The sequence below is a fragment of the Meriones unguiculatus genome, chromosome 3, assembly GCF_030254825.1.
Source record: "Meriones unguiculatus strain TT.TT164.6M chromosome 3, Bangor_MerUng_6.1, whole genome shotgun sequence".
NCBI classification, from domain to species: Eukaryota; Metazoa; Chordata; class Mammalia; order Rodentia; family Muridae; genus Meriones; species Meriones unguiculatus.
The window spans coordinates 11,218,364-11,240,550 of record NC_083351.1 but is presented as its reverse complement, the minus strand read 5'-3'; the positions used below and the strand labels follow the sequence as shown (position 1 = coordinate 11,240,550).

The following is a 22,187-nucleotide window of genomic DNA, read 5'->3' as shown; positions in this document are numbered from 1 at the left end:
CCGCTGTTTAGAAGGATGCACTTGTCCCATCGAGGAGAAGGGCTGAGCTGCCACCAGCTTGGCTTTTCCGCAGATAGCTTGGGATGGAGCCTGTGTGGTATCAAGTGGTTTTTCATGGTACAGATAATGCGACAAGCAACTTGTCCCCACATCCCCTCAGCCTTCAAGGCTTCTAACCCAGCTTGAGGATCTCATAAATGTTTCTGGACTCTGCCATGCACCTACTATCTCAACAGTGAGGCTCCGAGGGGGAAAATTACTTTTATCCCAGCTTTTGAGAGACAGAGGCAGGCAGATCTCTAGGAGTCCAAGGCCAGTCAAAACTACACAACTAGTTTTTGTTTCGATAAGTATAGAAAAGTTCACCCAGCTGGACAGCAGCTAATGCTCCAGGGCTTTCTCGGGACAGCCACTTCACCAGCCAGGGCCAAACCTACACCCCCACCACTCGGCGTCTGGGTTCCCTGGAAAGGTCACCCGCTACGCATGGGGGTGAGGATGGAGATGGGGAGAGACACATGGAATCTGAGAGATCACACAACTGATTCCTACTGGCAACGTCATCTACTAATAAAGTCTTGCTTGACCCTGTAAAGCCAATCCTGTGTCTCACATGGCCAATAGGAATGCTCTGCTACCTGCTCTACCCAGCAGCCAGCCCCGGCTCAGTAAATGGCTCCACTGTCCCCCAGTTGCTCAAGACAAACCTGTAGGCACATCTGAGTCTCACATCTCCACACCCACATATCTGGTCAACAAGACCTTCCCACACAGCCAGTGTTCCTGGAGATAGCACTGTCAAAGCTCCTACTGTCTCCACAAAGAGAGCTCCCCCATCATAGCTCTGGGCCCTTCCAGCACTTTCTGCAGTCAGTTGTTTTGCTTGGGGGCCCTTGTGTTGCTGTCCAGTAGTTCCCACCGGACCCGGCCTGCTGTTCCAGCTCCTAGAACTCCCTGACCCTCCATGAGTTCACAACAACAAGCAGCTGATACTGTGGACCCAGAAAGGACTACTCCGGCTCCAACTTTCCCTGGCTTACCCTAGGTCTCTGACACACCATTACCTCTGTAACTCTTCTGTTCAGAGGTCATTAACCCCAGGGCCAGGGGGCACTTTGGCTGTGACTGTCACTATGGAACAGTGTGATAAAGGCTGGAGGCAAGTCTCCTAGGCTTTTTGGGGTCTTCATTTATCCCTCCTGTGCAGGGGTCATGCTTCTAGGCTTGAGGGCTGGGTCCTGCCATCCCTTTGGCTTTTCTAAGGCTTCCGGTGTATCATCACAGCCAGCCTCTATGCAGGCACCGTTATGGCTATATCTGACCATGGAGTCTCTGGCAAGCGTGACCTTCCTCTCCTGACACTTATCCAGTAGTAGTATCAGGCTCTGTCACGGGCTTTAGATGAGTGTTCTCATAGGGTACTAACAACAAGCAAGCATTTGCTATCTGTCATTTCACAGGCCAGAAAAAGAGGTCCAAGCTCAGAGGCTCAGGGGGCAAAGGCATTTGCTGCCAAGCCTGAGGACTTGAGCTCAATCCCTGAGATCCACAGGGAGAAAGAGGAAAATTGAGCTCTGATCTCCACACATCTCCACACAGGGGCATGCATGTGCCCCTCCCCCACATTAATGTTACCCAGGGAGGTTAACCGGTACAGCCTGGAAGAGACATCGGCAGGCTTGAATCTACATTCATAATATACTTAATTAACTACTGTGGTGTGCACCTGGGGCTGGGTGTTTATGGACTGTTTCCCTCTGTCTACTTTCACCTTCTGTTTGTCCATTTTCCATTCATCTGTCTATTGTACCTTTATCTCCCAGCATGCCCCTCTGTTTCCCAGCCAGGCTGTCTTCCTGTCTGTCTTTTTGTCTATTCTGTCTCCCAGCATATTGGGTTTCTGTTTGTCTGTTCTAACTGCGGACTGGGTCTCCCAGGCTCCCACTCTGCCTGCCTATTTGTCTGTCTGTCTGCCTGTTTCCTCTGTGGTTGTTCTATCTGGGGGCTGTCCCAACTGGGTGTCCCAGCGTCTCCCTCTGTCTGCTCAACTGTCACCTCTCTGCCTCTTTGTTTGTTGCCTGCCTGTCTGGTCTCCCAGCTTGTCTCGTTTCTCTGTTTGTTATGTCTAGGATTTGTCCCACCTGTGTCTCCCAGCGCCCACTCCGTCTGCCTGTATGTCTGTCTACCTGTCTCGCAGCCTGTCCGTTTCTGTCCATCTGTTCTGTCTGAGGATTGTCTCTCCCCACCCCCGCTTCCTACCTCTACCCCCTCTCCCCATGCCCCTACTCCCGCCTCCACCCAGCATCAGGAGCTCAGAGAGCTCCCGATGGAGGCCAGACTGGGAACTACAAGTCCCGGCGGCCCGCGCGGCGGCGGCGGACGTGGGTGCCGCGGATGGGCGGGGCATGACGGCCGCAGACTGACTGCGGCACTGTTCGAGTCGCCGTCGCGTTGTGCAGGTGCCGACGAGCCCGGCCCCCACCCGAAACTCGCCGCAGCCGGCGCCCCCGACCGTGCCCCGGGGCCTCGCACGCCGAGCCCAGGCCGCGGGCCGCAGCGGCCGGCGATGAGCGCGAGGAGCCGAAATGAGCGCAGGTGAGCGGCGGCCCAACCCGGTCCTCCCTTCGGTACTTGTTCTCAGGCCCCCAGAGAGCCAGATTTAGGATGCCATTGCGCACACCCTGGGCCAGGGGGTCGCTAGGGCCGAGGCGACCTGTCCTCCCCACCCCTTCTGAATGCATTCGACCCTTAGTGACAGATCCGGGCGAGGGGCGCGGTGCATCATCCTGGGGCCTCTCAGTAGCACCCGTATGTGCTGCATGAACAGGGAAGCCAGCTCTCTGCGGTGCCTGGATGGAACACCCGAGGCACAAATGCACTCCTGACCCCAGCCTCAGGTCCCCACAGAAAGCTTGTCAGTGGCCTTATCCAAGGACCACACCCTGCATGGCCCCCATACCAGGTTGAGTGTCTTAGGCTAGAGCCAAAATCCCACCAGATGCAGATAAAGAAGCTTCTAGACCCCTGCTACCTGCTAGGTGCTGGCGTGCCCAGCCCCCAGTTTCTGTCTCTCTCGGCTTATCTCTGGCTCTGGCCAAAGCTTCCATCCTACAGTGCCTTAGGGGAGGGAGGGAAAAGAATAGGGAGTCGAGGTTACAGCTAGTGATAAGTGTCACGCGCCAGAGCCTGGGACTGCACCAGTTCCCCGTCTCTATAGAGTCTTAGAAGATAACCCAAGACTCCCAGGCGTACACCCTCCCAGCCTGATGGAGGCCAGGAGGAGCCACCAGAAGTAGATGCTGGGGCCCTGGGCCACTGTCAGATCAGCAGCAGGAAGCTGGGTCTTCCGCAGGAAATAAGAGGTTCCCAAATAGCTTTGACTCTGCTCTACAGTGTTGGTGCGGCTGCCCCAGGGCTGTGACCTGACTCAGCCCCTGTCTCTGTCGCCCATGGCTGTGTGTCTTTGTATACGTTGGTCGGTCTCTCTTGGCATGCTTTTCTTGGGCTTTGTGTTTGTGGTGCTGGGTATCAAACCTGGCTCTTGTGCTCTACTCTTGAGCTGTATTGCAATCTTTGGGTTATTTGTTTGTTTATTTATTTATCATTTAAATGGTTTTACTAGTGTTTGGGGGCTGGTTACAGAAGGTGTGAGCCACCTAATGTGAGTGCTGAGAAGCATATTTGGGCTCTCTGGAAGAGTAGAACGTACTCTTAACCACTGAGCTGTCTCCCCAGACCCTATTTTTATCTTTTGAGATTGGGGTCTCATGTAGCCCAGGCTGACCTCAAATGCAATATGTAGTCAAGGATGACCTTGAACTACTACTCCTTTTTCCGTCTCATCCGGTGCTGGGATTACAGTCATGGACAACTAAACCCAGCTCTCGTTATTTTGTGAGTACTCGCACACACACTGTGCCATCCAGGCATGGGACTCAGGTCATCAGGCTTGTGTAGCCAGTGCCTTTACCTGCTGAACCATCGACTCTGCCGTCCTTCCCCCATTTTAATTCAGAATCATAATCGGTGCTTTTCACAGGCAGCTGGCTGTGAGGATGAATTAAAGGCCCTCCCTGTTCATCACAGCCAGATGCTCCCATTTGAGGTCACATGACTCAGGGCCTGAATTTTCACAGCTCTGTTCCTCGGTTTCCCGTCTTTGAGGGGAACATTTCAGCAGTCCCTGGGACGATCTACAGTGTTGACACTGCTGCCCCAGAGGCCCTCAGGCTGCCTTGGCTGTAACACAGGAGAGCTGGGACAGCTTACATTTTTCATCCCCAAAGCCCACAGCCTGTGTAAACCAGCTGAGGCTGCCTGACCGGTGAGTTCTGGGACACCTTCCCCTGACAGGTGAGCTGTGGTTAAGCCTGTCCAAGTGCTTTGAGGATGTCCTGTGTGCCTGTCAGGCAATGCACCCCTGGGCGTGGCCCTCCTGGCTGGTGGCCCTAGAGGTTTCCTTAGATGTGACTTCCTCCTGTGAGGGAGGCTAGCTCCTTTCCCCTCCTTACCCCAGGCTGCCTGTGAGCATCCTTGTGAAATAATGGGTGTGTGATAGAACTTTCCAGATTAGATCCTGGGGGCTGGTGGTAAAGAGGAGGCCAGAGACACAGGTGGCTGGGGGGCCACATGGCTCCCGGCTCTGCAGTGTGTACGTGTGAGTTCATTCATTCATTCATTCATTCACTCCATTCCGGCTGTGAGCCTATGAGCGAGGGTGAGAGTGAGGACAGTAGGACTTTGAGGCTGACAGGCCCATTTCCAGTCTCCAGACTACACCCCTCCCCTGGCAGAGCAGCTATAGGAGGCTCAGCTCTTCCTACAGAGCCACGGGCAGAGGCCACCCCTCAACACTTGGAAGGCGGAATCGGGTCATGTGATTCACTCAGAGTTGGCTCTGTGGCTTCTTTATCAGTCTGAGCCCTATCCAACTGGAGCCCCAAGTGCCTCGAGCCATGGAAAGGAGCTGATTGGTGTTCAGGCCTGGAGGCCAGCATCTCTGCAGGTTTCTGGCTGGGTGGTAAGAAAGGAGAGGCCAGCCTGGGAAATGGGTCAGAGGAACAGCCACACCCTGATGGGAATCCGACCCGCCTGCTCCTGCCTCAGAGACTTCAGCCACCCTCCGTGGCTAAGGCTGAGGCACACTCCTCTCTCTCCATTCGCGCATTGCTGCACACCTTAGAGATTGGAAATGGAAGCCCAGAGAGGCTTTATGGGTGCCTGCTTTATGAATCACTGCTGGGCAGAGCGCGGAGTTGATGATGGAGACGTTAAATGTGGCTCCTGCGCAGTGTACTTCCCCACACCTGTTTTCCCAGCCAGGAAATAGAGACGAAAGTACCACCTACTGGGTAGGGTTGTGTGGAGGAATAAACAGCTGACTACAGCTTGGTTGGCCTCTGAGCCCCTGAGATGCTGTTTCCCAGCCACCTGGGGAGTGGGGGAGCCTGGCATTGTAGGCAGATGAAGGGCTCTAGCAGAAAAGGCAGTTGGCACATAGCTGCTGGTGGGCAAGGACCTGAGTAGCTGCTGGTGGGCAAGGACCTGAGAACCTCCTGCAGAGCCTCCTGGCCTGGGTTCAGCTTCCCTGTGTTCCTTGGGGACAAAGGAAAGAAATGATGTTCTTCCTGGCTGGCTCCACCCTCATGGCAGGGGCTGTCTGTCCATCGGTGGGTTCCCCAGAGGGCAGCTCCTGCCTGGAGCACAGGGCACTGTCTGTCAGTCATTTCTTTTTCCTGTGGAAGGTTGGAGAGGGCCCACTGATGGGCTCTAGTTCAGCTGTTTTCTGGGTCCTCAATTGAAAGAGGACTCAGGTGGCGCAGCGCACATCAGTTCCTGGCTGTTCCCTGTAGGTGTGAAAGCCCAGGACTCAGGTTCTCTGGCCCTGCCCTGTGCCCTAACCCCAGTTCCTATGTGTGGGCATCTGTCCTGGGATTAAGAACGGCTTCAGGCGTATGAGAAATTAACTCTTCCTTCAGTCCTGGTAGCCATGCTTAGACTTATCTCTTTGTTTTGTTTTTTTTTCCAGACAGGGCTTCTTTGTGTAGACGAGGCTGGCCTCAAACTCAATAGATTCACCTGTTTCTGCTTCCCAAGTGCTGGGACTAAAGGTGTGTGCCACCACTGCCTGTCCTAGATTTGTCTTTATATGAGACCAATAAATTCATTGTTTAATTACAAAAACAAACCCAGGCTGGAAGCAGCCTGTTTGGGCTTGCTTCCCAGAGCTCCCATATCATCGCTGTGCAAACTTGGGCAAGTTACTTCACCTCTCCTTTTCCTTTCAAGTGGAGAGAGGAGGCTGGGAAGATGACTCAGTAGGTGAAGTGCTTGCTTGCTGTGAGAGCATGAGGACCTGAGCTGGGATTCCCCTGCGCAACATCAAACAAGCTGGGCGTGGTAGCACACATCTGAAATTCCAGTGCTCTGGGCACAGAGGCAGGTGGCTCCTCAGGCCACTCCGAAGCCAGCCAGCCTTTGACTAATCGGGGAGCTGTAGGTTCAGGGAGTGACCCAGTCTCAAATGAAGTAAGAAGAATAATAGAGTCAGATTCCCAATGTCAACATCGGGCATGCGTGTGTGTGTGTGTGTGTGTGTGTGTGCATGTGCATGTGCATGTATGTGCGTGTATACCTGAGCCTGAGCCTGTACGTGCTCACACAAAGCACACCTACACACAAAATAAATAATGAAGAATAAAATGGCAAGATACCTGAGGCCACACATGATTAGCCATCCAGCCTTAAAGGTGAACAACAAGCCCCGCCCAGCTGGTCAGGACTCTGATGGTCTGGGAGACACCGAAGGAGCCTCAGCCTATAGGGGCTGAGCAGTAAGAGTAAGGGACTGAGAAGTAAGGGTGCTGTGACTATAGCAGCTGCGAGAGGAAAAGCTGGACTTACCGGAAACTTGTAGAAGCACTCCTGCCCTGGTGGGACCACAGCCCTGCAGATGGGGAGGTGAGAGGAAGGGGGGAGCCACCCCAGAACCCTGGTGCTTGTCCCAGCCCCTGACAGGATCAGTCAGTTCCCAGGCACAGAGTGACCAGGCTTGCCAGGCTTCAGAAGGAAGAGGAGGCCTGGGGGTGTGGCCTGGTGCTGGGGTGTGCTTGTCTGGCACTGTGAGGGCCTGGGTTCCACCCAGCACCGAAAACCAGAAAAAGCAATGCGCCGTCCATTCTGCGACCTTTCTCCTTTCTGTGACCTTTCTCCTTTCTGTTCACAGACAGCAGCCCGCTCCTGGGCAGCACGCCCCCCAGCTATGGGACCCTGATGACAGGGACATCAATCGATCCCCACAGCTCCTCAGTTTCATTCGTGGTAGGTAGAGCTGGTGGGTGGAGTGGCCCTTGGCCCGCCCCAGGCCTCTGGCATCCGCTCTGCCCCTGCTTCAGCGGCTCTGTGGCCTGCACCCACAGAGGCTCAGCGGCTACTGTGGCAGTCCATGGAGGGCCATCGGCTATCACGCCGCGGTCTGGATGCTGGCCGGGATCCCTTGGCTGCTATTCCGCTGGAAGCCCTCGTGGGGCGTGCGCCTGCGCCTGAGGCCATGCAGCCTGGCCCACGCCGAAACACTCGTTATAGAAATAAAAGACAAAGAGGTGAGTGGGACCACCTGGGGCAGGGAAGGGTAAAGGGCTAGTGGGGTGTTCAGCCCAACCACCGCTGGCCCCTGGAGGTGGGTGGGCAGGAGGCAAGCCTTCGTCCCCCTGTTTGTGCTTCAGCACCGCAGTCTGGGCAGTGTGACAAGCAGGTGTGGCCCCCGCTAGGCTGCAGCTTTTTTAGTTTTTCCTTTAGAAAACACTTTATTAGCCGGGCACGGTGGTGCCCACCTGTGATCCCAGCACTCGGGGAGGCAGAGGCTGGCAGATCTCTGTGAGTTTGAGGCCAGCCTGGTCTACAGAGCGAGTCCAGGACAGCCAAGGCTACACAGGGAAACCCTATCTTGAAAAACAAAACAAAACAAAACAAAAAAAGAAAGGAAAATACTTTATTAGTTTTTTTAATCAAAGCCACTTAAATAAGACGTTACATAGAGCTGGAGATGGCTCTAAATGGGGGCTTTAGTTAGGGTCTCTACTGCTCTCAGCCAGAACTCAAGGAGGAAGCTGGAGGCCAGAAACGGAAGCAGAAGCACCATGCTTACCAGCTTGTCCCCAGAGCTCCCTCAGCTCAGTGTGCTCTCTTCTACCCTCAAGGAGCACAGGCCCAGGGGTGGCACTGTCCCCAGTGGGCTGCACCCGCCCACACACTCATTAATCAAAAAATGTTCCACAGGCCAGGCTAATGGGGCATTTGTCCCACCTGAGGTTCCTACTTCCTGAATGACTCCAGCTTTGCCTCTAGCCGTGGGACTGGCCTGGAAGGATTGGGGGAGGGCGGGGTCTCACAAGGTTGAAGTCACACTGTATTCCAGGGTAGCTCCTGGCAGCTCTTCACAGTCCAGGTGCAGACTGCAGCTGTTGGCGGGGGCAGGTGAGACAGCGGGTGTCCCTTCCCAGGGAGGAATGGGAGGTTTGGGCCACTCTCAGAGCTTTGGAGTAACTCCCAAACTGTCCCCAGCCTGGAGCTGCCCCCACAGGTCCAGGGAGAGGATGGCCGGAGCCAGGCGGCCGTGGGAGTAGTACCAGAGGGCACATGGGAAGACACCACCCACCTCTACAGGCAGAAGGAGACAGTGAGTGGCCAGGCGGGCTCTAGACCTGGCCTTGCCCATCTCTGGGCATCCGGGTCACACACTGCGTGGGAGGCCTGGGCTCAGGGTTCTCTTTGTCCTGCTGGCTCTCTGTCTGGGATGCTGTCTGACCTTCAAGCTTCTCCTTCCTGGGATGCTGTCCCTGTATCTACCCCACCCTCTGGTGGATGCCTCCTGATGCCAGGCCACCTCCCACTGGGCTCTCCTCTCCCACCCTGAAGCAGGTGCTGCGCTATTACCTCCTCCAAGGCCAACGCTATGTCTGGATGGAGACCCAGCAAGCCTTCTGCCAAGTCAGGTAGCGGCCCCAGGCACGGCACAACCATCTCTAGCGGGAGGGTTGTGCATGATGGGGCCAGCCTAACCCAGCCTACCCTCTGCTGCTCTGAAACCTTGGGCAGCTCATTAAGCCTCAGCTGGGAGCTGCTTCCTGTAAGAGGGGGTGAGGGTATGTCTCATCTCATAGGGTCATTTAAGGTCCCTGACAGGTACCACACCCCAGGCTCGGACTCCCATGGCGTGCTTGAGTTGAGTCCCCTAAAAGCAGAGTGTTCCAGAAGAGGTTGAAGGAAGCTTTGGTCTAGACAGTGATGGCACTGGGGAAGTGGCAGTGGAAGGTGCCAGACCTTGTTACCACCAAGAATGCCAGGGATATCCTGGACAGTGCGGGGCATGTACCTCAGGGATGGTGGAGTCATGACCCTTCGGCTCCCAATCGTGAGGGCTGTGTGCTGCCCCTGGGGAGGTAGATTCAGCCACACATGGGTCTTTTTGCCGTTCATACATCTTATCCTCACACAGCCAGGACCGTCCTCGGGTAAGCTTGGGTGTTTGCAGGGGAAGAGGGGCGCCACCAGCCTTTGCTGCATGGCGGCCACAGGAACAAAACTCACTGCCATGCTTGTCACTTAGCATTGGCGTCATCTCGGCCACCCACAGCCTCGTGAGGTGGGTGTGTCTGCTGCTCCCATTTCGCAGATGAGAAAACAGAGGCACAGAGAGGTTAAGGCGTCACGTGTGTAAAAAACGTTTCTGTCACTGACCATAGTCTACCCATCGCCCCAGTGCTATCCTTCTGTAGAGAGGTGGTTTGTGGCCTAGTCACAGGAATGGATAAGCTGAGTTCGCTCCTCAGGGTGACCAAGAGGGCCTGACAGCCTGCTGAGGACGGGGTTCAGAGCTCAGGCCCCATCACACAGTGTTCCCTCTCCACCCTCGGCAGCCTGCTGGACCACGGCCGCACCTGTGATGACATCCACTGCTCCCGCTCCGGCCTCAGCCTCCAGGACCAAGCTATGAGGTATGTGCTGCCCTGGCCTTGGGCCCACATCCTGCTCCTCCTTCCATGCTTCCGTCTTCCAGTTGGTGCCTCCTCGGGGGCGTTGGTTTGCCCAGGGGTCTCTGACACCCTGGCACAGTTCCCTGGCCTCCCTTACAGGAAGACTGTTTACGGCCCCAACGTGATCAGCATTCCTGTCAAGTCCTACCTGCAGCTACTAGTGGATGAGGTAAAAGACCCTGGTGTCACCCACAGCAGCTTATCTGAGTAGGGGTCAAAGACAAGCAATCTCAGACCCTAGTCTCCTCAGCCAAACATTCCAGGTTAAGGATGGAGAGGGTCCATTGGGAGCCTGGGCCAAAGGAAGGGCCTAGCCTGCAGGGGCCAGAGGCAGAGCCCCGGAGTCAAGCTCAGCCTCGAGCTACGAGGCCTGCCCCAGAGCCAGCCCTACTCTTGTCCTGTGGCTTCCGGCTGAAGCCCCCTGAACAAGGACTGTACAGTCTCCTCAGCCAGGAGGAGCCTAGGCCTCTGGGCAGGGCAGGATACTGCCAAGGTCACACATAGTCAAAGGGCTCACCTCTGCTCGGAAATCGTGTCCCAGCCCTCTACAAAGCACAGCCTGCCAGTCCAGCACTGTGGGTTTAGGCCAGTGACTTACCACTCCTGTGCCTCACTCAGTCTCTGCTTTTGGTGGGAGCTCCACCTTGTGGAACTGTCCTCGACACTCTGTGGCACTGAAAAAACATAGCAGGGGTCTGGCCAGTCTGGGGACAAATGCAGCTCGGGGCTGTCAGGTAGCAGGGGTTGGAAATGGGCCCAGGCAGGAGACTGCCTCAGCTTTGCTCGGGGCGGCCTCCCAGCTCTGTCTGCAGTAGCCAGGCTGCCCCAGGGATGGGGTGCTTATGCTGTCTCCTCCCCCTCTGCCAGGCACTGAACCCCTACTACGGCTTCCAAGCCTTCAGCATCGCGCTGTGGCTGGCCGACCACTACTACTGGTATGCCCTCTGCATCTTCCTCATCTCAGCCATCTCTATCTGCCTGGCTCTGTACAAAACCAGAAAGGTGAGAGTGAGCGGCCTGGTGGCACTCAACAGGGCGACCCCAAGGGGCTGCCACCCACTCAGCTCTCCTCATCCCTCCGTCCCACAGCAAAGCGTGACTCTGAGAGACATGGTCAAGCTGTCTGTGCGGGTGCGGGTGTGCCGGCCTGGAGGAGGTGAGGAGCAGGGAGGAGAGAGGCTGGGAGCATAGGGGGAGGTGAGGAGGAGGGAGGCTGGGGGACAGGGTGGAGGGGCAGCAGGGCAGCTGACCCTCACTGAACCCCACCTATCCACAGAGGAAGAGTGGGTGGACTCCAGCGAGCTGGTGCCCGGAGACTGCCTGGTGCTGCCCCAGGAGGGCGGGGTGATGCCATGCGATGCCGTGCTGGTGGCTGGCGAGTGTCTGGTCAATGAGAGCTCCCTGACAGGTGAGCCAGCCTGGCTTGGCACTTGCTAACCCCTCTGCCTTTAAACACTATGCCTCAGTTTCCCCACCTGTAAAATGTCGTTGCCAATGGTATGTGTAACTCTCTGTCTGTCAGGTGGCTTACATTCTCCACCATGCAGGAGGATGTGGCGCATGAAGCAGGGTCCCTGCGTGTACCCGCATCTCTTCCACATGCGCTACTACAGCGCCTTCAGCTGTGTGCATGGGCTCACTATCCTGCTCGGGTCTGCTCCCTGCGCTGTGGACGTTTGTCCACACGTATGTAGGAGACAGCCATGGTGCCGGGGGGCAGGGACGGGTGGGCCCTGATGTGTGCAGTGCAGACCGTGCCGCCATGAGCAGCCTTAGCTGTGTTTCTCTCGGGGTTTATAAGGTCAGTGCAATGGCCCGGTGCAGGGGCTCACACCTGTGAGCTCAGCACTGGGGGGGTTGAGGCAGGAGGATCACTAGGTCCAGTCCAGCCTGAGCTAACAGTATGAAAAGTGTGTGGGCGGTTGTTTCCAAGGAAAGTTCTGTCTTGTGGTTTGTGGTTGTTTTCGTCTTTGTTGGTGCTGTATGGCACTAGCTATGCAGTCCAGGGCCTCATCTCGCCTGTGTCTTAATCTTAGTCACTTTTCTTTTCCCTTTTTCTTTTTTGGTTTTTCCAGACAGGATTTCTCTGTGTAGACCTGGCTGCCCTGGAACTGTCTCTGTAGACCCGGTTGGCCTTCAACTCACAGAGCCCTTCCTGCCTCTGCCTTCCGGGTGCTGAGATCAAAGGCGTGCGCCACCACACCTGGCTCCTTTGGTCACTTTTCTATTGCAGTGACAAAACACCCTGACCAAGCCAACTATAAAAGAAAGTGTTTAATCGAGCTCTCGTCTCCAGGGGGTTAGAGTCCATGATGCCAGGGCAAGGCACGGTCTAGATGCGAGCCTAGATGCGAGTTCACATCTTGATCTACAAGTAGGAGGCAGAGAGAGAGAGCTAACAAATGGCTGGAGTCTTTTGAAACCTCAAAGCTCACCTCCAACCAGGCCACACCTCCTAACCCCTCCCAAACAGTTCCACTGACTGAGGGCCCAAGTATTCAAACCTGTGAGCCTCTGGGGGCCCTGCTCACTCATACCACAACAGGTTAGTACTCCACCACTGAGCTACACTCCCCATTGCTTTGTTTCCATTTGTATTTCAGCCAGAGTTGCCCAGGCTGGCCTTGAATTTACTCTGTAGTCCTAGCAGACTTCAAACTTGTAATCCTCCTGCCTCAGCCTCTTGAAACGCTAGGATTACAGGCTCTGTACCTCCACACCCAGCTTTGAGTTTTGCCTTTATAATAAGCTAATGAAAGCCAACATGAGTATAATCCCAGCATTCAGGACGAAGAAGCAGGGTCACCTCAAGTTTGAGTCTAGCCTAGACTACATGATGAGACTCCAAAACAACCACAAAACCCTCAGAAATGGGCTGGAGAGATGGCTCAGTAGTTAAGAGCACTGGCTAGTCTTCCAGAGAAACTGGGTTCAATTCAGTGCCTACATGCAGCTCACAGCTGTCAGTTCCAGGGCATCTGACACCCTCACACAGACATACATTCAGGCAGAACACCAATGTCCATAAAATAAATTATAAAAAAACTCTCAAAAGTGAGCAACAGGACTAGGCATGGTGGCATACACAGGTAATCCCTATACTTGGGCAGGAGGGATCAGTAGTTTAAGGTCATCGTCTAGATAGTAAGTTTGAGGCTAGCCTGGGCTACATGAGACTATGTGTCAAAAAAAAAAATGAAAATAAAAAAGCCTTCTGGCCTCTGGCCCTCCATGGCCTGACCCACCCCTCCCTCATTTTAGGGATGCGACGCAGCCTGGGCCGCCCTGGAGCCCCCTAGAAATATGCATACCGTAGCTGTCCAGTAAGCCTGTGCTCACAGGAACTCCGTAAAGGATTCTGCTTTGCCAGGCAGGCTGCCCAGGGCTTTGTGGAGCTGACAACACCCCCCTTGCAGATGTCCTTATTAGGTAGATAGGAACTGAGCATGGTGGCACACATCTTTAATGCCAGCACTCAGGAAGCAGAGGTGGGTCCACTCAGGTGGATCTGTGAGTTCGAGGCCAGTCTGGTCTGTGTTGGGAGGCCCTTGTCTCAAAACAACACAAAAAGTACGACGTGGCCAAGTTTGATGGCTCACACCGGTAATTCCAGGACTCTGAAAGCTAAGTCAGGAAGATAAGTTCGAGGCCAGCCTCGTTACATAGCAAGACCTGACTAAAAATCCATAAAAATAATGTGTTTGTTGTGAACTAACTCCGGGAGAAGGGCTCCCCAAACCTTGACCCCCAATATGTCCACATAATTTTCACTAGCTGGCCCAACTACCCAAAGGAGGTTCCCAGTAATAGGCTGCCTCCCCTCTGGATTGTCTCCCGGTCTCAGTTGCCCTCTCTGGCCTATTTCCCTCTTGCTACCCCCCAGTTACAGAGTTAGGTGTAGCTTTGGAACAGCGGTGGGCAGCTCTTAGCTCTGCGGCTGGGAGGGAGTGCCCTGAGGACCCCTCGTGGACATCACACCATGTCCCTCCCAGGGGAGAGCATCCCAGTGCTGAAGACAGCCCTGCCAGAGGGGCCCAAGCCCTACTGCCCAGAGACCCATCGGCGGCACACGGTCTTCTGTGGGACCCTCGTTCTGCAGGCCCGCGCCTACCTGGGGCCCTGTGTCCTAGCGGTGGTGACCAGGACAGGTACATATCTGGAGGTGGGGAGGAGCTGTGACACATGGCAGGACAGGACCGGAGCCCAGCCCCACCCCTGGCACTGTGGGGGTTTTACTAGTCCACCGTTGAGCCTTTATGTCCCACCTATTTATTTGTTATTTATTTTCTGTGTGTGGGTGTTTTGCTGTATATTTGTTTGTGTATATGCATGTTGGTACCTGCAGAGTCCAGAAGAGGGCATGGGATCTTTTGGAACTGGGGTTAAAGATGGTTGTGAGCGGCCATGTGAGTGCTGGGAAATGAACCTAGGTCCTGTGGAAGAGCTCAGGACCAGTGCTCCTAACTGCTGAGCCATCCCTCCGGCCCTCATGTCCTCATTGTATCAGAAGCTGGGCAGACTGTAAGCAAGCTTCCAGTGCTTGTAGGTGTCCTCCTGTGTGTGTGTGTGTGGGGGGAGGCGCATCTTCATTGTAAATAAAGACACCCATTTGAGAGGCTGTCCATTAACCCTATGGGCGGACTCACCCAGCAGCTGCTGGTGGCTCGCCTTTAATCCCAGCACCTGGGAGGCAGAGGCAGGTGGATCTCTATGAGTTTGAGGCCAGCTTGGTCTATAGAGGAGGTTCCAGGCCAGCAGGGGCTACATAGGGAGACCCTGCCTAAAATAAAATTCTACAGAGGCTGCACGCTTATAATTTCAGCTGCTTGAGAAATGGAAGCTGAAGGATCAAAAGTTGAGTTCCAGCCTGGGCAATCTAGTGAGACCTCCCCTCCCCCAACCTCCCCTGTCAGAATAAGAAGTAAAAAGTGCTGCGGAAAACTACAAAGATACTCAATAGGGTACTTGCCTAGCAGAATGAGGGTTCAATCCCAGGACACAGGAAGAAAACAATAATTAAAAAAAAAAAAAAAAGCAAAAAAATGGGCAAGCCTTGCCAGTTGTCATCTGTGACCCCAGTCCAGATGATGGCTGGCCCTGTGGATGTTATCACCCCAGGGTACAGGCTGTTGGGGGGAGTGGGAGGAGCTTGCCCTCACCCTCGTCCTCCCTTGGCTCCCTGTGTGCCCTTAGGGTTCTGCACAGCCAAAGGGGGTCTGGTGAGCTCTATCCTGCACCCGAGACCGATCAGCTTCAAGTTCTACAAACACAGCATGAAGTTTGTGGCAGCGCTGTCTGTGCTGGGTGAGTGGCTGCCTCCCTCTGCTGCCAGGGCCAGCCCGGGTGGGTTGAGCGTCCGGCTTACCTTTGCTATCTCCCCAGCTCTGCTTGGCACCATCTACAGCATCATCATTCTCTACCGCAGCCGGGTAAGCCTGAGGCTGGGCGGGACTGCCAGCTCTCGGGCCCTAACCCAGCCCGGCTCCGCGTTCACGCTGCTTCCTGCCCACCAGGTGCCTGTGAACGAGATTGTGATCCGAGCCCTGGACTTGGTGACAGTGGTGGTGCCGCCCGCGCTGCCAGCCGCCATGACCGTGTGCACGCTCTACGCCCAGAGTCGGCTGCGGGCACAGGGCATCTTCTGCATCCATCCGCTGCGCATCAACCTGGGGGGCAAGCTGCGGCTCGTGTGCTTCGACAAGGTGGGCTGGCTGGCAGCGCCTGGGGGGCTGGGCACTTCAGCAGCTGCCTGCTGTACCCAGACCCCCACCCAGGAGTGGGAACGCTCATGGGCCACCCCAGCTCATGCCTGGCAGATAGATGAACCATTGCGGACCTGCTGTGCTGCGCAAGCACATGGTCCTGCAGTCCAGGAGGGACCAGCACATGGCCACTGGTGTATGTGGGTGGGTGGGTGGGTGGGTGGGTGGGTGGGGGTGAACACACCAGCACAGCTCTGTGTGGACAGCAGGTATTAGCCCAGAGCTGCACTGATGGGTATGGCCAGTTTCTCCTTCTAGGCACTCCCGTGTGGAGTTGGGGGGAACGAGGGTGTGTGGCTCTGTAAGGACACAGTGACCCCGGGACACACTGAGCAGTGGTGGAGGCAGGGAAACCCCGGTGTGCAGCGCCTGAGGAGCAGAGGCTCGTGTTGATCATCGGGGCCGTGAACTGAGAGGGAAGACGGTCAGGCGCCAGGAGGGGTGTGGAGGTTGGCGATGGCAGGACACAGGGTCAGAGCAGGCCTCCCGCCGCACTTGCCTGGGTGTGGGGGCTGGCTCAGCAGAGGCCTGACTCAACCAAGGACTTGGCACTGTCCCCCTGCAGACAGGCACCCTCACGGAGGACGGCTTGGACGTAATGGGGGTGGTGCCCCTAACGGGGCAGGTGTTGCTACCACTGGTCCCAGAACCCCGCCACCTGCCCATGGGGCCCCTTCTCCGAGCACTGGCCACCTGTCATGCCCTCAGCCAGCTACATGACACGCCGGTGGGCGACCCCATGGATCTCAAGATGGTGGAGTCTACAGGCTGGGTGAGGAGGCCAAGAAGGCCAGCCCCCTGCCTCAGGCCAGCTCGGCCTAGGGAATGTTACCTTGTAATGGTCTCTGTCCCCTAACGGTCTCTATCACTCTGGCGTCACTGTCAGTCACGGCAGAGCCTTGTGTTGAGCGTTTGCTATTTGCTGGCGAACCACTGGCTACACCCTTTTTCCTCCACTACTACTGTGGCCTTAGCACAAGCCTGAAACCTGCTTCCTCGAGCTAGCAGTAACGTCCCCGAGATTATTACCCAGCATCCCCCAGTGGGACAGCCAGAGTGTGGATTTGAGTCTGCACAGATCCAAAGTCCATGTTACCCATAACCCTGCAGTCATGAGGTCTTCCATGCGCCTAGTCCTGCTGCCCCATTTGCCAAGGTTCTGACTTCCAACCTTTGTTTGCCCCCCAACACAGGTGCTGGAGGAGGGCCCGGCTGCAGATTCAGCACCCGGGACCCAGGTCTTGGCAGTAATGAGACCCCCACCCAGGGTGGCCCAGCAGCAGGGAACGGTGAGCTGTGGGGTGACTGGGCCTCGGGACCTCCGAAGTGGGCTCCTCAGCCAGCCCCAAACCTCTTCTTCCACCTGTAGGCGGAGCCACTGGAGCCAGTCAGTGTCCTCTGCCGATTCCCCTTCTCCTCTGCCCTGCAGCGGATGGACGTAGTGGTGGCATGGCCAGGGGCCACCCAGCCTGAGGCCTACGTCAAAGGCTCCCCAGAGCTCGTGGCCAGCCTCTGCAGCCCTGAGACAGGTGAAGGGGGCCAGGCCCAGAGGCCACCCTGGGTGTAAGCATGGAGTGGGGTGGCTTCCAGCCTCTGATCCGCCACAAGCCCTAATTACACTGCCTCTCCCCACAGTGCCCAGCGACTTTACCCAGGTGCTGCAGAGCTACACAGCTGCTGGCTACCGAGTTGTGGCCCTGGCTGGCAAGCCACTGGCCATTGCACCCAGCCTGGAGGCCGCTCGGCAGCTGACAAGGTGAACCCAGCCCCGGGGTGTTTGGAGGGAGGTGCTGAGCCCAGGCAAGTGCCCCTGTCTGGACAGTGGGAGAGGGCCATTGATTCCTGCCTGACCTCTTACCCAGAGATCCCACCCTCTAGGGACACCGTGGAGCAGGAGCTGAGCCTCCTGGGGCTGCTGGTCATGCGGAACCTGCTGAAGCCGCAGACGACCAAAGTTATACAGACCCTGAGGAGGACGGGCATCCGTACCATTATGGTGACAGGTATCATGGCCCCGGGGATCTGTGAGGAGGACACAGCCTGCCCTGGCCTGGCCAAAAGGTGGCTTCCCGGCATTCCCTGTGCAGCATCTTTTTGGAGCCAGCCCCTTTCCAGTCTTTTCACAGTATCCATGACGTGTCATTGTCACCCGCATTTGACAGATGAGGTCACTGGGGCTCAGAGTGGAATGAGTTCCTAAGAGCCAGGTGGGGTGTCAGCGCAGCTCTTGACCTGTTGGACCACCAGGATGTCACCACTCTGGGTTCTCGTAAATCGAGGATTCCCTCTGGAGTAAAAGGGCCCCAGTGGGCAGTCTGTCTTTCTCACACACGCCAGTCCTGCACTCACTCACAAGCACACATACTCGGCGCCCCATCCGTGCAGCCACATGGGAAGTGCACCGCTGGATTCCGCCCCCAGTCGCTCCTCTGAGTCTAGTGGCTCCATTTACACTGAAGAAACAGGTCTGGGGACGTGGCTAGTTTGCCCCGCTCAGCCGAGGTCGACGGTACTCATGGATGGTTTACCTGTAAGGGTTAGGGTGACAAGGCTCCTGGCCGGTGTAAGATGCTCCCCATGCCTCACTCCCCTAGGGGACAACCTGCAGACTGCAGTCACCGTGGCCAGAGGCTGTGGCATGGTGGGCACCCAGGAGCACCTGGTTCTCGTCCACGCTACCCACCCTGAGCACGGCCAGCCCGCCTCCCTTGAGTTCCTGCCACCCGAGCCCTGTGCGGTCTGGAACGGGGCCCAGGTGAGACAGACCCGCCAACTCTGGCTGCTCCCTGCCCGTCGATGCCGTGTCCCCTGAGCCCAGCCCAGCTCTCCAGGGAGGGAAAGGCGGACTGACTGAGCTTGCTGATCCCTAGGATCCCATCAAGGCCACAGGCTATTCCGTGGAGATGGAACCCCAGCCCCGTCACCTGGCCCTCAGCGGGTCCACTTTTGCTGTCCTTCAGAAACACTTCCCCAAGCTGCTGCCCAAGGTAGAGCTGCCCAGGGAGAGGCTTTGTGCTGCCCGTCTCCACACGCCAGGTGATGTTCCAGTCCTCCCCTCTTGTGCCCCAGGTCCTGGTGCAGGCCACCGTCTTTGCCCGAATGGCCCCGGAGCAGAAGACAGAGCTGGTGTGTGAACTGCAGAAGCTTCAGTGAGTGCTGTGTGCTGGGGCGCCGCAGGACCAGTGGGAATGACAGTGTCCATCTGTCCCCTTCCCTCGTCGGGCATTAGCTACCCTTCACCTTCCAGAAGCACCCAGGAGCCGGGCATGCTGTATGCTGGCATATACTATAATCCCAGCATTTGGAAAGCAGAGGCAGGAGGATGGCAGTTAGTTCAAGGCCAGTGTGTGTTATGTAGAGTGATTCACACAGGCAAGCAGAAAACCGGAGCTGAGGATGTAGTTTAGTGTGCTCCAAGCCAGCCAGGGGTACCTGGCAAGGCCCTGTCTTAATAATAAACAAACAAACATACAAATAGAAAATAACACATAGGTTGGGCTGGAACATAGGTGGTAGAGTACCTACCTAGTGTTTAAGAGACCTTGGGAGCCATCCCAAGCCTGTTTAAAAAAGGAGTGCCCGGCCAGGCTGTCCTGTATCTGTTGTACCAAAGCTAATTACATCCATTTATCACTCCGTCATTCGGCTTGACTCTGATAGCCTGAGGAGGGGATGGGATTGTTTCAAAGGCCATAGCTACTCACCTCTCTTCTGTCAGGTACTGTGTGGGCATGTGCGGAGATGGTGCCAACGACTGTGGGGCCCTGAAGGCAGCTGATGTGGGCATCTCGCTGTCCCAAGCAGAGGCTTCGGTGGTCTCGCCTTTCACCTCCAGCATGGCCAGTATAGAGTGTGTGCCCACTGTCATCAGGTAAGGCAGGCTGGGGAGGGAGGGAGGCAGGGCTGGGGAGGGAGGGAGGCGGGGCCTGTCTGCAGCCTGAGCCCCTGTTGTCCATCTTTGCCCCTAGGGAAGGCCGCTGTTCTCTGGACACCTCGTTCAGCGTCTTTAAGTACATGGCCCTCTACAGCCTGACCCAGTTCATCTCGGTCCTGATTCTCTACACAGTGAGCAGCAGTAAAGCCCCGACCCCAAGCCTGCTCTCCACCAGTCTCCCACCAGGGGGAAATCGGCGCAGTGAGGCCAGGAGCCCAGCGCCTTCTAGGACATATGACTCTTGTCGTTCGCCTGCCACGACCCAGGCAGTGACACTCATGTGGTTCAAAACCACTGGATACGGGTCCTGAGAAGTGGGGCCACCGGTGTGTGCTAACAGCTCTCTCTAACTCCCGAAGCTCCCAGTCTCTGTGTGTGTGCCTCTCAGGTGCTACACACGGGAGAATGAGGCAGAACCCAGGCAGAGTGACCTAGGGCCTTCTCTGGCCCTGCTCAGGGCAAGCCTCCCCTGACCACAGGGGTGCAATGGGCCGGGTCCACATCCACCTCAGAGTCTCCATAGAGCAGAGGCAGTGTGGCCCCACAGGCAGCCCCTCTGCCCCGCCAGTCTGGGTGTCTGCTGTATGTACATCAGCCTTCCCAACATCAGACGGGGCCACAGAGCACTGGGACACGCCTCCTTCATCGAGCTTGAGGTCCACCTGTGTCAGCTAAGGATGCTGGGCCGGACAGAGCCGGAGGATCCTTTTCCAGGCTCCGTGAGGACCGGGGGCTCTGCAAGAGCTCATCCTCAGCTTCCCTTCTCTCACCCGCCACAGATCAACACCAACCTGGGAGACCTACAGTTCTTAGCCATCGACCTGGTCATCACCACCACAGTGGCAGTGCTCATGAGCCGCACGGGCCCTGCGCGGACGTTGGTGCGAGCCCGGCCACCAGGAGCCCTGCTGAGTGTGCCTGTACTTGGCAGTTTGCTGCTGCAGGTGGCCTTGGTGGCCGGCATCCAGCTTGGGGGCTACTTTTTGGTCATAGCCCAGCCCTGGTACGTAGCGGAGTCCCTTGTACCAGCACTGTCCCTGCCTTTAACACCCCTCATTCCTTCCATAACCCCACCGCCACGGTCCCCAGGTTTGTGCCTCTGAACAGAACTGTGCCCGCACCCGACAACCTGCCCAACTACGAGAACACAGTGGTCTTCTCCCTATCTGGCTTCCAGTACCTCATCCTGGCCGCAGCCGTGTCCAAGGGGGCACCCTTCCGCCAGCCGCTCTACACCAACGGTGCTGCCTCGTGGTGGGGTGGGGCTGGGGCTGAGGGGGTGGCCGCTGGAATGGAAAAGGGACCCCGAGTAGAGTGTGGGTGTGGGTGTGTGCGCATGCGTGTGTGCACATGCATGCATCCCAGGGCACAGCGCCATTGCTGACAGACTCCCCCACCCCCAGTGCCCTTCCTGGTGGCCCTGGCGCTCTTGGGCTCTGTCCTGGTGGGCCTCATCCTGGTCCCCGGCCTCCTGCAGGGGCCTCTAGGACTGAGGAACATTGCGGACAGCTCCTTCAAGTTGCTGCTGCTGGGTCTGGTCGCCTTCAACTTCGTGGGAGCTTTCATGCTGGAGGTAGGCCCTGAACTGATGGAAGCCGTGGAGGGAGGACCCAGGCCCCCACTGTCCCTCCACAGCGTTCTCTTACCCTGTGCAGAGTGTGCTGGACCAGTGTCTCCCAGCCTGCCTGCGGCGGTTCCGGCCTAAACGGGCCTCCAAGAAGCAGTTCAAGCGGCTGGAACGGGAGCTGGCTGAACAGCCCTGGCCCACTCTGCCCATCAGCTCCGTGAGGTAGCGTAGGCCTACAGGGCATGCTGGACACTGGATCCCCCTGCCCCTGAGCCGTAACTGGACCCGACTCTAGAGACAGTACCCACCATCGCCTCCCACAGCCCTGAGGTTGGCAGTTGTCACACTCCTGCCCAGACACACCTGCCTGGGAAGTGCTGATTGTTGGCCCCACTTCAGACCATCCTGTGTAGACATAGCAGCTACTGACTTAGGCAGAGCTGCTGTCAGTGTAGCAAATAAAGTGGTGATTTTCCTGCCCTGGCAACGCTGGTCATGTAATGTAGGCATTGTGGTGTGTCCTGCTGCCCAAGTTCCATGTTCACCCTTCCTGGTCACACTGGTCCCCTCTCTGTGAGTGTCCTTTTCATCTGACAGCATGCTTCCCAGTGTGGGCGGCATACACGTCACATACAGCTTAGCCTCCTAGTCATGCTATCTGGTGCCCTATAGCTGAAAGTCCAACCCCGCTTTATAGATTGCCGTGGCTACACTGAGGCTGAGGTCACAACAGTGGCTGCACTGAGGTTCCCTCTTCCCAGCTCTCCTACCCCAGCAGGAGGGAGGAGCCACGTACTTGCCTCAAGAGGGGGCTTTGTAGAGCCTGAGAGCCACCTCACTGGTGGCCTGTCCTCTCTGGCTGCCACTCCCACTTCCTGGGATGTGTTTGT

The 22,187-nt window shown here is 56.7% G+C and overlaps 1 protein-coding gene across 4 annotated transcripts; it reads left to right on the top strand.

Moving 5' to 3' along the window:
• Positions 1-2,400: 2,400 nt before the first annotated feature.
• On the top strand, positions 2,401-21,784 carry Atp13a2 (ATPase cation transporting 13A2). Of its 4 annotated transcripts, none has more exons than XM_021628923.2 (29): positions 2,401-2,595; positions 7,226-7,320; positions 7,419-7,601; positions 8,417-8,475; positions 8,563-8,677; positions 8,920-8,993; positions 9,918-9,995; positions 10,134-10,203; positions 10,902-11,036; positions 11,124-11,190; positions 11,311-11,442; positions 14,027-14,182; positions 15,228-15,338; positions 15,417-15,463; positions 15,548-15,736; positions 16,362-16,568; positions 16,990-17,085; positions 17,166-17,325; positions 17,432-17,552; positions 17,675-17,799; positions 18,391-18,551; positions 18,667-18,783; positions 18,866-18,945; positions 19,515-19,667; positions 19,765-19,861; positions 20,510-20,733; positions 20,820-20,971; positions 21,134-21,303; positions 21,386-21,784. In XM_021628923.2, exons 1-29 carry the CDS (start codon positions 2,586-2,588, stop codon positions 21,521-21,523), a joined length of 3,522 nt encoding a protein of 1,173 aa, XP_021484598.1. In that variant the 5' UTR covers positions 2,401-2,585; the 3' UTR covers positions 21,524-21,784. The 4 variants fall into 4 exon arrangements, with proteins under 4 accessions (XP_021484598.1, XP_021484701.1, XP_021484541.1 ...); XM_021629026.2 differs by having other exon boundaries at positions 8,917-8,993; positions 21,208-21,303; XM_021628866.2 differs by having other exon boundaries at positions 8,917-8,993.
• The last annotated feature ends 403 nt before the right edge of the window (positions 21,785-22,187 follow it).